Source organism: Saccostrea cucullata, unplaced genomic scaffold (genome assembly GCF_032062105.1).
Source record: "Saccostrea cucullata isolate Sc308-1 unplaced genomic scaffold, CSIRO_AGI_Scuc_v1 ctg4386, whole genome shotgun sequence".
Lineage (NCBI taxonomy): Eukaryota > Metazoa > Mollusca > Bivalvia > Ostreida > Ostreidae > Saccostrea > Saccostrea cuccullata.
In genome coordinates this window covers 61,336-80,114 of record NW_026937974.1, presented here as the reverse complement: position 1 = coordinate 80,114, position 18,779 = coordinate 61,336, and the positions used below count along the sequence as shown (strand labels likewise).

The following is an 18,779-nucleotide window of genomic DNA, read 5'->3' as shown; positions in this document are numbered from 1 at the left end:
TGAAAACAAAAATTGACCCCCTCCCCTTTTATTAAGTGCAACAGCTAGCGTTATACTTTATATAATTACCAAATTCATCCTCCTCTTCATCCGCATGTCTTATTCTGGTTTCACTAGATTCTCTCACGGGCTCCTTCAGTGTTAAAATGTCTTGTTTGAGAGGTTGAGATAATTTCTTTGTTTCAAAAGCGAGGGTCCTTGAAATTAAACATAAAATAAACACAAGTAGAAATCTGGTTAACTCCATTTTGCCTTTAAAGTTCTAAATGTGATAAGAGAATCTCCCCTCTATCTCTCTTTCAAGTCACATGATCAATTGCTTTAAATAGGATAGGCTTTCCTCGGTAGATGGCGCATTCATAATAGGGGGTTGGGAATTCTTTCACTTCCGGTATTGCGTGTCACCGGTTTACACACAGAAAACATGTAAGTAGAGTTAATGTGTGTATTTTGTGTTGTGTTTGTGTATTATTAGAAACATAATTATCAAAGACAATCATAATTTCTTGCTTGTATTTGCAGGTCAAAGGTTACGTTCAAGATAATTTTGACTTCGGATCCAAAACTACCATACAAAGTGTAAGTGGAACATCCTGTAGATCATTTAACAGCTGTTCATTACAGTTTTAAAATTATTGTTGCATAAAACATATAAGAGCTCTCTATAAACTTTATATAGTCATGAAAGAATTACCGAATCACGTGAACTGAAAAAAAGAGCCTTAAAATATTTCAACCCCCCCCCCCCCCAAAAAGTAGAAAAGCTATTTTTTGAGTTGTTTGCATATTAATGCAAAAACAACAACAATGATTTTTTACACTGCTAAACAGCCGAAGAATATTTTTGATTCTTATCATTGAATTTGTCCTATAATTTTGCCTTTTTGGATTGATGACATGCTTGATTAATTAATTTTCAAGGAATTTTGGTGGTTAAGAACTGAAAATGTATATATATTTTTTGGAACAATTATATTTTCAGTCACATACATTTCCTCCAATGATTTACAAATAATGATGTTGGGATTCACACAAACATCCACAGTCTTACCAGTATTTCACTAGCCTTTATATGGGTCTACTTCAACTGTCCATCGTCTCTATAAAAATGAATAAGACAGCTCATTCTTCTCTGCTGCTTTCATAGTGCTCTTTCTTCCTTTTGCGTGAAGACAGTGGCATATATTCCATATAGGCAAAAGGCTGCAGTCTGCATATCATTTCCTCAATGTGTAATTTAAATCAAATTTACTAACTAGTATATGTTGAAAAAGGGGGGGGTCATAAAACTGTTTATAATTTATTTAGTTTGATGCTGAATTGAAAAAGTATTGTTAGCAATATGCATTTTATATTATACGAGCTTGATCTTGATCATGACAAGAAATAAAAATTGATTATTTGAAATAATTTTTTAGGGAATAGGAAAACTGCAAACGGTGTATCGGTGTAATGATTTAGTAGGGAAGTTTAAATTGCAAAGGAATAAATAAATAAAATTTCTAATTCTTAATTTTGTTTGGTAATCATGACGATTTTTATTTCGCTATCGTCGATGTCTTCACATTAGCTTACATGCACATATACTTCATCCACATGCTCTGCACTTCTTACTGATTTTGGCTGCTGATTTTGTTTATATATGTGTATTTTAACCACCTTTATTGTACACTTTTGGTAGACATCTTCTGTTGTTTTTTTTTTATTGTAACTGGTGTGCAAAAAACCGCATACGAAAAATTATAATTTGGACAGGATCCCTGCATCTCATATTTCTTGAAACAGCAATTCGTTATTGGAAACCTAAATAAAGCGATACTATTAATTTCTGATTTAGAAATTGTATGACGCTTTCAGTGCTTTTAGACACATAATTTTATTAAACATCTGCACCAGATTTGTTTACCTAGAATGTACGATTCACTTTGGAGCAGTACCGAAAAGTGAACATGGTGAAAGTAGTCTGCTTGCATGTACGCTTCTGGTCTGCGTCACAGAATAGCTTGTTCATGTTTATTTAAAAATTATTACATTGAACGAGTTGAATTTAATAATTTCATGATAAAATAAAATGATAAAAGCAAGAATAGTTCAGCATGACAGGGTAGGTTAAGCTAAGTATTGGACTTTGATAAGAAAAATACAGAATTTTCATCTGAAAGTGATTCGTTAACGGGTGCGATTCGTTATTGGCAACCTCACTGTAGTATGATTTGACATTCCATGTCAAAATGTTCTGACATTATGGTTCAATATCTTGCTTATAACTTTACGTCTTAGACTCTTAGGGGAACCATAAATTTGTTATTTCCCAAGTACCCTTTCCATAACTTTTAAATCATATTTAGGTGATTTATTTAACCAGATTTTCAGAAGAAAAAAACAAACAAATATAGAGACTTTATAAACACAAATTCCTGTGGTTCAGAAGATAACTAATGCATTATAACTGAGGACAATAAAATTGTTTTTAGAAAAATTCACTGATATTTTAAAGACTTATTGTTGTCTACATTTTGCTAGAATTCGATCCAGTATGAATTTGACATGGCATGTCGAAATATTTTGATGTCATTATGAAGTCTACGAGACCCGAGATTTCCTGAATGCTCTGCTTACTGTTCATTTTGATTGGTTAAAAATATTGATAAATATTCATGAGGGAATAGTCCGAGGGAGTAGCTTTGATTTTTCAGGGAGTGGGCCGCAGATGGGGGAAATACTAGTACATGTACATGTAGTCTCTTCTCAGGGAAATAGACACCTATGGGAACCAGAAATTTGCCAATTCCCTCATATCCTAACCCATTCCATAACTGTTACAGTATATTATTATACCTCTGCTGTAATTACTCTATATAAAATTAATACCATAAAACTGTCTATTTCCCCGAGAAGAGACTACTGCCCTCAACTAAAGACTACTCCCTGGAAAATCAGAGCTACTCCCTGGGACTACTCCCTCATGAATATTTATTAGTAATTTTAACCAGTCAAAGTGTTCAGTAGGCGGAGCGTTCAAGGAATCTCGAGTCTGTGACGTCATGTTATTAGCAATGTAACTATGACGTCAAAACATTTCGACATGCGATGTCAAAATCATATTTGTATTCTAGCAAAAGAAAGACAACGAAAATTCTTCGAAATGTTAGTGAAAATACTTTTTAAAAACAATTAAATTGTTTTACGACATTACTTATCATACAATGTGTTACACCGCATGCATTTGTAATTATGCCTCTACAGTGGTTATTTTTTAAATGTCGGAATATCTAATAAAAAAAAAATTAAAGCGCCTATGATTGTTTCGGTATAATAAAACAGTTACAAATGGGAACTTGGAAAATAGAAAATTTATGGTTCCCCTCAGCAGGAAACTATTTCCCTCGGCGGCTTCCCCAGCATCCTTGACCTTAATCCTTTAAGTTGTCCTGAATCCATTCATTTTTGTTATTTTTCACCCTACCTTTGTAGAATCTGTTATGTACATCATTCATCAGAGAATAATTTATGTTCAATCAAGATAAATAATAATCAATTTATAGATTAATAGATAAAATTGAACACTTAAAAGAAGCAGATTTACAAGTGCAAATTAAAGGATTCTTAATTTCAGATTTACACTGAGATGAAAGAATAAAAGTTGCTTTATATCTCAAATCAAAAAAAAAAACCTTGTTAATTTATATTTAAAAAAACCCTTCAATCCTATAAAAACAAATCTGTGTTTTTTATATAGGTATACCATAATTTTTTAATCCTTAAAACAGGGTTGCATGTCTCTAAGAATTGAAATAGTAGGGGGCATTTGGAAAGTAGAAGGGGGTCTGGGGTTATCCTATTTAAATAATGGGGAGGTTAGAAGGTTCAAAAGTTAAGTATCTACATCTTATCTACTCCTGAGTTTCCCCTTATTTTAGTGAGGAGAAAAGAAAGGAGGAACATTAACTTGAACCCGCTATGCATCTTTGTTTTATAATTTATTTTAAAAACATTCATTAAACATTTACAATGGTTAGTATGAAAGCTAAGATTTTTTTTCAATGGAATCTTGAAGAGAAATTGCATGTTTTTTTGGGTAATATAGTGAATTTTATAAAAACTATTGTACATGTTATGATGCCGGAACTTGGAAACAAATTCTTCATTCTAACCACAGTCACGTATGCTTATTTCAAACAAATTAATTTCTGGAAATTTTTCATTGTTATTAAGTACCCATGTAAAAGAATGAACCCCAAGTCCAGTTTTAAAATGAAATATTTTCCAAATGATTTTTTAACTTTTAAAAGGAGTTCATTAGTGAGTTAATGTTATCTATTAGTGAGTTAATGTTAAATTCCAATTAAAATGTTGAGGGATAGTTTTGACACTTCTACAATTTCCATGTCCTCCTCTTAAAAACGGGACAATAAAACTGGTACCAGAGATCTGATAGCTCCAAGACTATTACGCATTTAAGTGGGTTTTCACTATTTCTATTGAAGTCACCACATTCAATACCAGTGTAATTAACTCTTCGGTCACCCTATTTAACACGCCCCTCTTTTGGAATAAATATACAGATCTTAGACAATGCATTCTGTAAACAAAGCCCAAGTGCTACACCCTTTCTGAAATTGGATGGTTTAAGTTGTGAATGGAATATTTACGTTACAAGCCAGTCTGTAGACTACTTGATGATATATTTTCTTTTTATCTCAGGCTAAGTGTACCTGAACAAACCCCATTCACGGCCGTGCTGAAGTTCGCAGCCGAAGAGGTAGGCTATACACAAGTTATACCAAGGTTTCAGGTTTTTATGAAGTATCAGAGAAAATTCAGTGACATTTATTTTACCAAAGAAGAGAAGTTAGCTGTAACTAAAACCCTTACGTCCTACCTGAAATATTTGAAAAGCACTTTTTATTACTGGAAAATATTTTTTAATTTACCTTGGCAGTTGTGTCATATTTTAATTCCATAAATTAAAATATATAATCTGACACTTTTTGCATAAGATGTTATTCCAAACAAAGAACTATTTGCATTTCACATATTCTTTCATTTTGAAGTGTTAATTTTCTTAGATAGAAATTGCAATCTGTATTATTTTTTATCCTTTGTGAGAAGAGAATGATAGTTTCTGCATATTTTACACATAATTTATATATAAAGTTAATTTTCTTGTGATTAAATTTGAATTTAAATTCATACATGTAGCAAGTTTTTTATATCAGGTTAATCTTTTATTCTAAACAAATTTGACATAAATATAATAAATGAATCGCTAGGTTGTTTAGATTACCATTTACTCATGTATTCTACAAAAATGGTGTTTTTATTTACATTGTAGTATTGTACCGGTAGTTAAATTGTAGTACATGTAATGGCTTATAATTTAACTTTGTGAAATTTTGTTTAAAGATCAGTTAATATTTTCAGTTCAAAGTACCCCCTGCTACCAGTGCAATTATTACGAACGATGGAATAGGAATCAACCCAGCCCAAAGTGCAGGTTAGAGTATATGTCCAAAACTATAAAAGATACAACTGTTTTTAGCATTTTGACCAAGATATAAAATAATTTTCTTGAAAATTCCAGTCTTATATAAAAATATACCCTGGTAGATTGATATGTAATTTCTTTTGTACCAGGTATATTGTTTTGTTTAAAGATCACAGAATTGCACATAAAAGATAAAACATAAAAAATTCTGTTATTTACATGTATTTTGAAGATTTGTTAAAATTTAGTTTTAATTATCAAATTCTTAGTGTAATTATCAAATGTAACATAAATTTGCAATATACATCTATATATAATTCCTTAATTAATTCTGTTTTCTTGTCTTTTGCAGGAAACGTTTTCTTAAAACATGGATCTGAATTGCGTTTAATACCCAGGGACAGAGTAGGAAATCACACGTGAATTGAAGTCTAGTCTAGGTCATTTATTTAAATCATCGCCTTCATTTTGTTTACATGACACAATACGCCATCAAAACTTCCAGTAATAATCATACAGCCCAAAGTTCCAATAGTAAAATAAACCATCAAAACTTCCAGCAGTATTTATCAGCAGGTTGATAAGGCATCTTCGTTGTTTATTCTCTGGATTTTATTTATTCTGACTCTCCCTTATGATATTCTTTGAAAGATATGACAAACTGTGTTCAACGGGTTTTATATGATATATGTATTACATGTGCATGCATAAATATTATTGATCTTGACTGGTTAGTGAACAATGTCTGTATTATTCCTGTAGGAAACGATCATTTATATGTGAAAATTTTAATCATTTAATAACATTATCTTTGATTTAAAATCTTTTGATATCTCTTGTCAAATGAATGTTTTAATTAATTTTAATTTGTCTATTTAACTTTGCCGTATACCGGTATTCCATTTGTAAGAATGTTATAAATGTATGTAAAATGCTAAAAATTTGGATTAAAATTTTATGAAGAAAAACCAATGATACTTTGTAAAATGTTTCAAAAATATTTGACACATGAATTTGTAAAAGAACTGATTTTAAAATGAATTATATAAAGATAATCATTAAATTGTTGGATTTTTCTGGCAAACTTAATCCGCCAGAGTTCTCCAATATGTATAAATATCTTACCTGCTAAAGTAAAGTTTCACAATTAAGTGTTCATGTATTTGGGGGGTAAAGGGGCCTAACTGCTGCCTACTCAAACGTGACAAACTTCAGATGTGGATCCAGCTATTTTTGAAAGGAGGGATTCCAGGTCAGTGCCCCCAAATCTCGTGCATAGAATCACACGACAGGCACTTCCAACCCAACAGCAATGGTTTTCAAAGGGTACATCCAATTCAAAGCTTGCATACTAAAACTATATGGATACAGCAAAAGATTATTCTCAGAAAAAGTGAGCCCCCTATCCCTGCATATTTTAGGTACATATAAAACCTTTCTCTTCATTGATTAAAATATCTCCATAATATAAGGTGAGGAATATTTTTCTCATGCATGTTTAAGTTAGTTACTTCAGAAGATAGCCAAAATGACATAGCTTCTTCCGATGATATCGAGTGAAACTTTGCGTATTATTTATGGATGGTTGTACCCGGGGCAGGGACAGACAAATAACACAGAGAAAGCAAATATGAGAGTCTATGTAGCGAGCAGAAAGGGAAAAGATTAAACCACTTAGGCATAAGAATATCTATATTACAGAAAAAAGCATTGACATTCTCTCTCTGCAAAAATAAAGGGGTTCCAACCCCAGACCCCTCCTCTCTGGATCCACCAATGAATTCACAAAAGTCATGTTGGTATATAGTATAGAAATTAATTACTGTGTGTGATCACAGGTGCTTAAGGACAGGACCCTTGTTGTTTTTATATACAGAGTGGGTTGAATTTTTATAAACTATTTGTTTTTTTTTGTAATTTTTTGGGCTGTTGGTATGGATTGAATAACAAATATGTCACTAAAAGATAGTTTATAAAAAAAAAATAAAAAATCCCGGGGGTCTACAAGAGGGGAGGAAGGGGAGTCCTGTCCTCAAGCACCTGTAAATTGCCCCTGATGTCTGTTTTTCTCCTTGATTTCAGTCAGTACTTAAAAATCACAAAGACTAGACTGTATTAAAAACTGACTTTAATAAAGTTAAAAAAACAAGAGGCCCATGGGCCACATCGCTCACCTGAGCACTGTGGCTTGGAAAAGGTAGAAAATTGGTTTATTACTGAAAAGTTTTAATCCAAACAAAGTCCCATGACCAATCATGGCTTTACTATTCTTGAGAAGAAGATTTTTGAAAGAATTTTTCTATATATTTCTATGTAAATCTTTGGTCGGCCATTGTGGCCCCGCCCTACCCCTGGGGGTCATGATTTGAACAAACTTGAATCTACACTACCTGAGGATGCTTCCATATAAATATGACCAATCATGGCTTTGTATTTCTTGAGAAGAAGATTTTTCAAGAATTTTCCTATATATTTCTATGTAAAACTTTGGTCGGCCATTGTGGCCCTGCCCTACCCTCTGGGGTCATGATTTGAACAAACTTGAATCTACACTACCTGGGGATGCTTCCATATAAATATGATGAATTATGGCTTTTCTATTCTTGAGAAGAAGATTTTTAAAGAATTTTCCCATATATTTCTATGTAAAACTTTGATCGGCCATTTTGGCCCCACCCTACCCCCAGGGGTCATGATTTGAACAAACTTGAATCTACACTACCTAGGGATGTTTCCATATAAATATGAGCAAACATGGCTTTGTTATTCTAGAGAAGAAGATTTTTAAAGAATTTTCCTATATACTTCTATGTAAAACTTTGGTTGGCCATTGTGGCCCCGCCCTACCCCCGGGGGTCATGATTTGAACAAACTTGAATCTACACTATCTGAGGATGCTTCCATATAAATATGACCAATCATGGCTTTGTTATTATTGAGAAGAAGATTTTTCAAGAATTTTCCTATATATTTCTATGTAAAACTTTGGTCGGCCATTGTGGCCCCGCCCTACCCCCGGGGGTCAAGATTTGAACAAACTTGAATCTACACTACCTGAGGATGATTCCACATGAGTTTCATCTTTCCTGGCCCAGTGGTTCTTGAGAAGAAGATTTTTAAAGATTTTTCCTATATATTCCTATGTAAAACTTTGGTCGGCCAGTGTGGCCCCACCCTACCCCCGGGGGTCATGATTTGAACAAACTTGAATCTACACTACCTGAGGATGATTCCACATGAGTTTCATCTTTCCTGGCCCAGTGGTTCTTGAGAAGAAGATTTTTTAAAAATGCCAATAATTTTTCACTAATTCATAATTATCTCCCCTTGGAAAAGGGCGTGGCCCTTCATTTGAACAAACTTGAATCCCCTTCACCCAAGGATGCTTTGTGGCAAGTTTGGTTGAAATTGGCCCATTGGTTCTTGAGAAGAAGTCGAAAATGTGAAAAGTTTACGGACAGACAGACGGACAGACAGACAGACGGACGCCGGACAAAATGTGATCAGATAAGCTCACTTGAGCCTTCGGCTCAGGTGAGCTAAAAATCTGCAGCAAAAATATTGTCTCTGATTCATGAAGTACATGTAAAATGTATATTCAAATCATTGCACATCATTTTGAAGTAGATTGTAAAATATGCATACTAATATTCTAAGAAATATGTATATGCTTAAGGAATGTTCACAAAATAACAAACACTAGCAGTGACCTTAAATCTAAATATGTAATAAATTATTTTTATAAAAATCCCATTAAAAATGCTAAGTTAAACATTTGTGAAATGCACAATGTCAAAACCTGGTAAATATGTACATGTAAATCCATTTTCCACTAGATAATAACAAGAAAATAATTTCTCTACTTGTAATCATGTCCTCCACTAAGCACGGTATTATGCAAATTTATTGGAAGATCAAAGGTAGATAACTTGAGAAAGCTCCTCCATGAGATGAACTTTTATGGCGATTTGATCCAGCTGGCGATGTACTTTTTTTCTGTGTTTCGAGCCGAGATAACGTCTGGAGTGTCAGCTTTATTTGAACCTCGCAGATCGAGATGATGAGCTCCGTTAGGGATCACTATGGCAACAACAGATTCAGACTGAGATTTTAGAACTCCTCCGGAGGACCAGGGATCCAACAGACCATTGCTAAAACAAACGGTTCACAAGCCTTGTAGAAGTAAAGGCAATTTTACACTAGTTTATTTCATATACTTTCCAATAAAGGTTAAAAGTTGTCAGTGAAAATATTTTATGTCTGTTACTTTTGTTTTTTTTTATTCTTCATCATTATGAAATTATTGAAGAAAAAAAGAATGAAACAAACTTTTAATTTTATGGGTATGTTAATATCTTTAATACTATAAACATAAATATTCTATTGAGAAGAGAAGGAAAAAGTTTGGTCATAGTACATGTAATTGTATATTTGAGCCAATTTTGCATTGATTAGTTACTGACCTAAATATGATATTGGATGTAGAAGACAAGTTTCTGCCCCAGTATTGTGTTTCCAACCAGTTAATGTCTGGCTTTACTTTCCAGTTTTTGAGACAACCCTTAGTGTACGCATTGAAGTCCCAGGCAGATTTCTCAAACATGTCCGTCTTACCATTAGAGCAACTAGGGGCCACCATTTCTGTGCAGGACTACAATATTATGTTAAATTTTAACAGACCTGTAATATTTTAATAACACTTTTATAACTAAATGCAAGAACATGCAACAAGAATTTAAAGAGATTGGCCAAAGTTGAATTAATGGTTGCAAATACATGTACATCCAAATATTGTACAATCAGCTTCCTAGCAATCATTTAGCAAAGCATATTCTTCTATAAATATAGCTGAAGTATGATATCTTGTACACCAATATCTTGAATACCTTCGATATGTTTAATTTAATGTAAAGTCCCAAGCATATATTTTAAAGAATATTACCCTCAATATCTTGAATCCTTGAAGATCAGAATAACAAAGTTTTACTGTATTATGTCTAAATTTGTGACTTTTATAAATTATGCTATCATTTGGTAAAATTATATACCCAAGACACAAACTGACTACAATGTAATACCTGGTAGTCCCACCCTGAGGTTCCGAGATTAGGAGTGGCTTGACCTGTGATATCAAAACAAGGTGTGGTCCCTGTATAGTTAAAGTAAACATTCATAGCTTTCACTGCACCCCGGATCAAATTGTCCCCACTCAGTGGAGTAGACATAGGATGGCAGGCTGCCTGAAAGTGTATGCAAAGAACTATTTTTAATAATTAATGATTATATTTTCAAATAAACACTTCATTTATCATTTATCTCACAATTGAAAATTATTCATTATGAATGAAAATACAGTTACACCCTTTCTGCTGTTTGCAAAAAGGAGACAACTTGTTACAGTTATTACATGGAGACAACTTGCTATGCATGTAGTTATTGCAGGGAGACAACTAGTTACAGTTAATACAGGGAGACAACTTGCTATAGTTATTACATGGAGACAATCTATTACAAAGGAAAACAAGAGGCCCATGGGCCACATCGCTCACCTGAGAAGCTTTGACCATTCTGTTCCTACCAGATTTCCTCCTTGTAATACATAATGCATCCCCACCCTACCCCACTGATCATAATTTAGACATTTTGAAATCTACACTACCCCAGGATCCTTCCATGTGCACATAAGATTCAGCTTTTCTGGCCCAGTGGTTCTTGAGAAGAAGATTTTCCAAAAGATTTTTCCTATATATTTCGATGTATAACTTTGATTCCCATTGTGGCCCCGAACTTTCCCCGGGGGTCATGATTTGAACAATTTAGAATCTACACTACCCCAGGATGCTTCCACATAAGTTTCAGCTTTTCTGGCCCAGTGGTTCTTGAGAAGAAGATTTTCAAAGATTTTCCCTATATATTTCTATGTAAAACTTTGATTCCCCATTGTGGCCCCGCCCTTCCCCCGGGGGGTCATGATTTGAACAATTTAGAATCTACACTATACCAGTATGCTTCCATATAAGTTTCAGCTTTTCTGGTCCAGTGGTTCTTGAGAAGAAGATTTTTTAGTGACCCCACCCTATTTTTGTCTTTTCTTGATTATCTCCCCTTGTGAGGGGACTTGGCCCTTTATTTTAACAATTTAAATTCCCCTTCACCCAAGGATGCTTTGTACCAAGTTTGGTCAAAATTGGCCCAGTGGTTCTTGAGAAGAAGTCGAAAATGTGAAAAGTTTACAAACGGACAGACAGACGGACGGACGGACGACGGACAAAATGTGATCAGAAAAGCTCACTTGAGCCTTCGGCTCAGGTGAGCTAAAAAAAACTTACGTACTTTACAGGGAGACAACTTGATACATATTTTAAAGAGAGATGAAAACTTATAGACCAATGAGACACTAAATGTATATTAATATAACAGATATATACCGTGACAGGCCATGCTGGTAGGGGAGCCAGAAAGCTGGAGGGATACGGATAATCCACCATGGCCAGATATACAAGGGCCGACTGAATCCATCCCTTCAGAGCCCCCACTTCATCCACACTCTTCAGAGGTCTACACAGGTGAAACATCTCTGTTAGTTTGGAGAGACCAGCAGCTAGGAAAATGCAAGGTATCATTGTTTTAGAGTACTAGAGACATATTTAAACTGGATTAGGTATATATTAAAATTGTAAGTGTTGTGTTTTTTATACACAAGTATAGTTTTTGATATTACATACATCTACTTGAAGTTATAAATTAGACATACTTTGTGAAGCTGAGGTGTCCAGTGTTTTCCATAAAGCTCTGAAATTGTCTACACAAGCTTGAGAAGATTTCCTGAAGGTTTCAGTGACCGTGTAATCAAAGGCGTCACAATCAGCATCTGCCAAGAAGGTCCAAATAGGGGCTGAGGCAGCTATAGACCTAAAAAACAGAGAATAATAGTAAATATCATGTTTTATGGCTGTCAGCATCTGCCAAGAATGTCCATATCAGGACAATGCTGCTAATTAAAAGATCTATATGAATTTTTAATATATTTTCTCCTACCCTTGAACAACATTAGGATACTTCATTCTAAACCATGCTGCTAGCATCCCCCCATAGGATCCTCCGAATGCTATCACTTTGCTGTTTGCGGACCCTGGTATGGTAGACTTAAGGTGCTGGATGAGAACAGCATAATCTGCCAGGGCCTGCTCTGAAGTCAGATAGTTCATTTTGGCTGGGTCCTGTAAATAAATCACCATCGTTTTATGCTTCATATCATAGGTAAAGACTTCCATTTATTATGAATTGTTTTCAGGAGAAATTTAGAACAATTGATCTTCCTATGTTTTAATTGAATATGTTGAAGATAAATCAGATAAAACAGAAGAATTTTGCTATATAAACTGATGCACTTGTTCCTTGATTAAACAATACACAGTAAATAACAATTAAGTGAAAGGCATAAAAGTATATAAAAAAAGTTTTTTTTAATTGAGGAAGGCAAGAATCTCTGTCCCTTGCTAAGGGATGTACAATCTTAGTACATGTAAATATTATACCTTAAAAGCAGATGGTCCATAAGGAATAGATGTACCATAATATCTGTGCTCAGCAAATATGATAATGGCTTTAAATTCTGGTGCAATGTCCCACATAAAACCCTGAAAAATGCAATAAATGTAAATTCACATAAGAGAAATACTGTTAAACATGCACAAACTTCAGATAAGTAAATTGTTCTAAAAAATGAAATAATCTTAAGAACTGTTCCTGTTATACTGGAGAGACCAGCTGTTGCCTTTGGGTTTATCAGTTCTATCTCTACTTCAAACTTAACATCAAAGGCCTGAAGGGCCTGCGAGTTGACTCGCTCGAGTCAATTGAGCTTTTTTATACATATGGGCACCATACCTTAATATATTCAGTTTATTTTGCATCTTAAGAGATTGAATATTATTTGTCTGATCCATGTTCGGTTCATAAATAAAGTGTATACTGCTTTTCCTTTATATATACAGGTTGGCACTAAGGGGCTTCAGTATTATTTTGACTGGATTCTATAATGAATTTCAGCACATTAGCTGAAGTGGTCAGTGTTATGGGATCATTAGGTTAAAAATTCCCACAGCAAATCTGGATTCTAAAAATAGATTTTCAGCAACAACTAGCTGCAGCTAATGAGAGCATCAGGTGTTTGTGTTAGGGAGTATTCTACGTCAATTATAAATAAATTTCAGATGGGAAGATTAGATCCGCCTAACATGCTTGAACATATATTCATACGCAGTAATTTTACATCATATAGGTATTTAATCAAAAATTTCTTTAAAAGCATACATGTATGAGGCAAAAATAATGTTACAGTATGAAATTTTATACAGTTTTTACCTCTTAAGTTTATACAATCACACAAACCAAAGCATTTTTTGCTAGAACTATTATATTTGGCGTAACGATCACCTTGATGAATGCGTGAAAAATTTTACAGCTCTGAAATGGCTATGTCGACAGGGAGTAGCTCGCTACGCGAGCCAACTCAAAAAAGACACTATAAACCTACTGTATTATTGCAGAACAATGTAATGTCCCCCTCATTCCCTGTGTAGAAGAAAATTGGTCCTCCATTTTTGTCCCAAAATTGGTCTGCTATAAGGTATCTTTGCTGGTATGTGTCTTTGTTTACAAAACCAAAATGATCAACCTACAAAAAAAGCTTCAAAATGTCCAACAAAAAAATCTTACTACCAAGTTAATGAAGGTATACAAACTTTCATCACACGAGACTGGTTCAAATAAGCTTAATAGCCAAAACCAATGGTTGAATCAATGTGGCATGTGACAGTATTTTAATAGTCATTTCATTTTCTACTTCCTAGATTCATAATGCATGAAAAAAGTCATATAATCCAATATAATGTAATCACATTGATGTAACCTTTTAAAATCTAATTGCACTTTATCTAACATATTTTATTTTTTTTATTGCTGATTTCAATGTAAGAGTGATGATTTATTAATTAATTTCTTATTAATTAATAAATATCAAATTATTTTGTATTTTATTTGTATGTATTTCTATTTCAGCTTATTAGATAAGTGTATGGTCATTCAGGTGTAACATATAGTGCTACCCTGTTATTTGCCTTTAGGGTTATAATTAAGGTCCTGGCCATATATAGTTCCATAAGTTCTTTATTTCTACTGGGTTTTAGTTTTGTGTTCTTGTGTTTTATTGGTTTGTTGAATTCCCTCCCAAGGTTCCTGGTTTTTCTGGTCATTCTTTGTTCACATTGTTTGTAGAGGGGTCCTATTGATTTTTGTATGGCAGAATTTGATCTACTGACTGAGACTCTCTTCATCTTATGGTAAGCTTATATCTATTTACTATTTTAACATATCTATAATATGGTTAATTAAATGTGAAATCTGTAATTCTTGCAATATTAATTTCCATAGCACTTTTGCTGCGTTTTGCACAGTAAAAAAGAGATTTTGGAAGTTAGATATTTTACTTAGCTATTAGAAGTAAAGCTAGTGTATTTAATGATCCAGATTATGTGTACATAATTAAGTGTTTTATGATCAGAGAATTATATAACGTCTATGATAATTTATAGTTATCATCTGGACTCCCAGCCATATACTGTATGATAAACCATGGTAAGCTATTGTTTTTATGATCTATTGTTTATTAGTAGAAGGTTCCTGTATGAATTTTAAAGGCGGATTCCGCCTGGAATTTGGGTGGAATTGAGCAGGAATTGGCAAATTCCGGGCGTACTTGAGGCGGAGAGGAATTTTCAAAGAGTTACGCCTCAGTAGAAGAGACGTCTTACAGGCGTCATTTGTAATTTCCGGGCGTCAATTGGCAAGTTCAGATTTTCCGGGCGTAAAATGGCAGGAAAATAGAAACAAAAATTACGCCTGGAACTTTCAGGAGAAGTAAAAGCCTCTGATTGGTCAATTCAATTATCAATTAAGGGTCATTTCAGATAGGAGGTTAAGTTTGAATTTGATCATGAAGGAGGGAGTTTAGTGTGTGGGAAACAGGAAATGCAGATATCTCAATGTTAAGGCTTTTACACTTCTTGAGGATGACACAGTGCAGTGTCTACTGGTAGGTGTGATCATGAATATCTAGTACCTATTTGAGTAAATTTGATTATGATTATGTACAATGATAGTTATAACAGGTTGACCCTAAAATTACTTTAGATATTTGAGTTTGTCCTAGTGCACACATTCTGAGGAATATCAGTCTGATAGAGGCTGCAGTGAGAATCTAACTGTAAACTGCTGAGTAAATGAAGAATTGTATTCAGTCAGTAACTAAAATGTTTCAATATAATTACTGAAATGATAAAATGTACAGGTATTGTAAAAAAGTTTAATTCTAAATACACACTCAATCATGGTGGTCGTGTTTTAGTGTCCCTAATACACAAAATTCATGTTATTTTTCTATACTTGTTAATGATATATGTTAATGACCTGTCATTATGTTTTCTTACAGTTCAAAAAGCAAAATTTTTAGCTTTAACATTGTAAATCATAATCTGAATGTTTTTCTTTGTTAACATGGTAAATATATAGGTTTTTAGGTCACATAGTATTATATAATAATAAGGACATTCCAGGCGTAATTGTATTCCAGGCGTCATTTTAGTTTCCAGGCGTAATTTTTTTTACGGGCGTCATTTATTTTTCCGGGCGTAGCTCATTTGCATTTTTCGCCTCAAATTCCTGCCCATTTACGCTTGGTTTCCGCCTAAGTTACGCCCGGAACCTGTGTATCACCATATATGTAGAGAGACAAATTGACGCCTCTCCAAGTACGCCTCAATTCCCCCTATATTCCAGGCGGAACATTTCGTACAGGTATTATAATGTCTATGAAGATATTATAGCTTTAACAGTAATATATATTTTGTTGTAAAGTATTTCAATTGTATACACAAAGTGTAAATTCTAAGAGAATATTGTATTATGTGTAATGAATATAAGAGTCACCTCCCTTTATGCAGCATTGTGTATAATATTGTATTGTGCAATAATGATTTTATGATATTTTCAATATTGTTTTTTATTTATTTCAGGGCAATAGTTCTAGTTCTATTATTGAATAAAAAGTACGAACCCTAACAGGTTTTTTGAATTCATTATTACCATCAACCCTGTTACATCAAATACTGCAATGAACACATATTATTTTCATTGGATTGTAAAGGAGAAAATGTATACACATGAATCAATCCTGGGACCCCTAAATTAATTACTATGTATACAGTCAACTCCTCTAGCAAGATTACTGTTGATGATGATTATATATGCGCACAAAACTGATACAGTGGAGTCGCCAATTCCGGGTCGTCTCCAATTCCGGGTCACTCGCGTGTATTTTATGCCTAGTGTTAAAATTTAAGCGCAAAAAACTTATTGAATACTCTGGTCATGAAGAACTGGTCTTTCTGTATGTAATTAATTACAAAATTTTGAATATCAACTTTAAGAGAGCATCCGACAATCAAAATTCTGAAACGCACGCATTAAAGACTTGGGTGTTTCTGCTGCGGTGACGGGCTACTTTCGTTTTTGTTCGCTGCAGAAAGGCTGATATAAAAGTTCTAGATAAATAATAAGAGCTCAAATGTATAGTAAATGCATTTAGTTTTAACTCAGAAATCAATCATAATGATCGCTGCTTAAATAAAATTATAATGATTATTAAATCAAACTGTAGTAGTTTCTCCAATTGCGGGTCACGCAATCTCGTTGCATGAACATGTCAAAATTCTATGTACAAAACCAATCGACAACCATGTCTTTACCTTGATTATCAAAAGTATTCTAACTGGAAAATATTTTTTCTAAAAATTATAATCGAGTTAACCCTTCAAATGCATTTGTTTTTTAATAAATGAACTTAATTGTATTATTTTTAATCCTAACACATTTTTTAATTCTGCATACTGCAATTTGTTTTGTTGTAATTGTTTTAAAAATAATTTAAACATATTTTCTGTGATTGTTTTACTTTTTTTCCAAGCTGCGTGAATCGTTTTATGCTTCAACATCATAAAAATCGTGTTCTGAAACGTTCCATGAATATTACACGACTGTGAAGTCACATGACCCGGAAATGGAGAAAATGATTCGTAACTGGGGAAGCTAGGCCTTGCTGAAATACTTCTGTAAATATTGTTCCCGTGTAGCTACTTTGAAAACGAAAAGGTGTTAGGATGAATCACTATTTGTTCTTTCAATACACATATTGCATAAAATATAAATTTAACAGATTTGCAAAATATTAACAAAACACCCAGACGTGACCCGGAATTGGCGACTTCACTGTATTGGTGAAAATTATCCCTCTTCTTCATCACCGACCTTGTGCATGCTAGATTAACATAAAAAAAATTATAGACAGCCAGGCAGCATAATTGCACTTTGTATAGCATTCTATTATTCAGTTAATCTGGTGTACATTTTCTAAAATATAAGCCTACATAAAATAATGTCAATGATATAAATAATTTCAGAGACATGAATAACTTCCAAGCTTTTTACCCCCCACCCCTCCAAATAATACAGATCATGTGAATGAATATGTATATTTCATGTAGTGTTGGCATAACCAGAGAATTATGGTTAGAACGGTACCTGGTGAAAACGGCACCTGGTGAAAACGGCACCTGGATTATGCAAAACGGCACCTAGTGAAAACGGCACTTGGTCAAAACGGCACTTGGTTAAAACGGCACTTGGTCAAAACGGCACTTATAGAAAAAAGTATATATGTAATGACAATTTGATATATATATTGATATATATTTGCATGTTGGCATATAGATATGTACAGTTTATAATTTTTTTTTTCTGGGAAGGTGGGGGGGGGTCCATTTTTTTTCCCAAGAAAGGATCTGGCAGACATAAATAACAAGTTACATTGTATTTATGTCTCTGGCATAACGATATGCTAAGACGCCCTTCAAAAATATACCTTTTGCGTGAAGTACTTTGTTTTGTAGTTATAGTCCCCTTTGTATGATCTAAAAACCTCCTTCTGAATGTTGTTCGTCTTTATAAGTATACAGTTGACAACACATGCACAACAAATAAGAACAACAACAGTAATTACAACAGGACAATGTTTGATGTAAGCCGCCATCGCCCGATCATGTGATACAACTTATCATGTGATATAGGCTATGTGACGGAAAATATTTTCCCGAAGCCCCAGAAATAATGAAATCTAGATCCCATACAGGTGGTATGTAAAAAATATGAGACTGCGGAATAAAAAAAGTCCCCT

The 18,779-nt window shown here is 33.6% G+C and overlaps 2 protein-coding genes across 2 annotated transcripts; one reads left to right on the top strand and one right to left on the bottom strand.

Annotated features, from left to right (window-relative positions):
- Nucleotides 1–378: 378 nt before the first annotated feature.
- On the top strand, nucleotides 379–6,508 carry LOC134249215 (ubiquitin-fold modifier 1). Its single transcript, XM_062731591.1, has 5 exons — nucleotides 379–426; nucleotides 523–579; nucleotides 4,705–4,762; nucleotides 5,425–5,497; nucleotides 5,841–6,508. Coding segments are annotated over exons 1-5 (261 nt in total). The 5' UTR covers nucleotides 379–424; the 3' UTR covers nucleotides 5,912–6,508.
- A 2,545-nt stretch (nucleotides 6,509–9,053) lies between these two features.
- On the bottom strand, nucleotides 9,054–18,592 carry LOC134249213 (lysosomal Pro-X carboxypeptidase-like). Its single transcript, XM_062731590.1, has 9 exons — nucleotides 18,468–18,592; nucleotides 14,028–14,168; nucleotides 13,027–13,128; nucleotides 12,527–12,708; nucleotides 12,243–12,400; nucleotides 11,917–12,089; nucleotides 10,567–10,728; nucleotides 9,952–10,139; nucleotides 9,054–9,639 (listed from the first exon to the last, which is right to left on the bottom strand). Exons 3-9 carry the CDS (start codon nucleotides 13,120–13,122, stop codon nucleotides 9,447–9,449), a joined length of 1,152 nt encoding a protein of 383 aa, XP_062587574.1. The 5' UTR covers nucleotides 13,123–13,128; nucleotides 14,028–14,168; nucleotides 18,468–18,592; the 3' UTR covers nucleotides 9,054–9,446.
- Between the last annotated feature and the right edge of the window lie 187 nt (nucleotides 18,593–18,779).

Bases quoted from the DNA above. Each gene is read 5' to 3' on its own strand.
- LOC134249215 (XM_062731591.1), top strand. The intron at 580-4,704 runs GTAAGTGGAACA...TTTTTATCTCAG, and splicing joins CCAAAACTACCATACAAAGT to GCTAAGTGTACCTGAACAAA. The intron at 5,498-5,840 runs GTTAGAGTATAT...TGTCTTTTGCAG, and splicing joins CAACCCAGCCCAAAGTGCAG to GAAACGTTTTCTTAAAACAT.
- LOC134249213 (XM_062731590.1), bottom strand. From the start codon at position 13,122: ATGTGGGACATTGCACCAGAATTTAAAGCCATTATCATATTTGCTGAG. The intron at 12,401-12,526 runs GTAGGAGAAAAT...TCTGTTTTTTAG, and splicing joins TATCCTAATGTTGTTCAAGG to GTCTATAGCTGCCTCAGCCC. The intron at 9,640-9,951 runs GTCAGTAACTAA...CGTTTGTTTTAG, and splicing joins ACATCCAATATCATATTTAG to CAATGGTCTGTTGGATCCCT.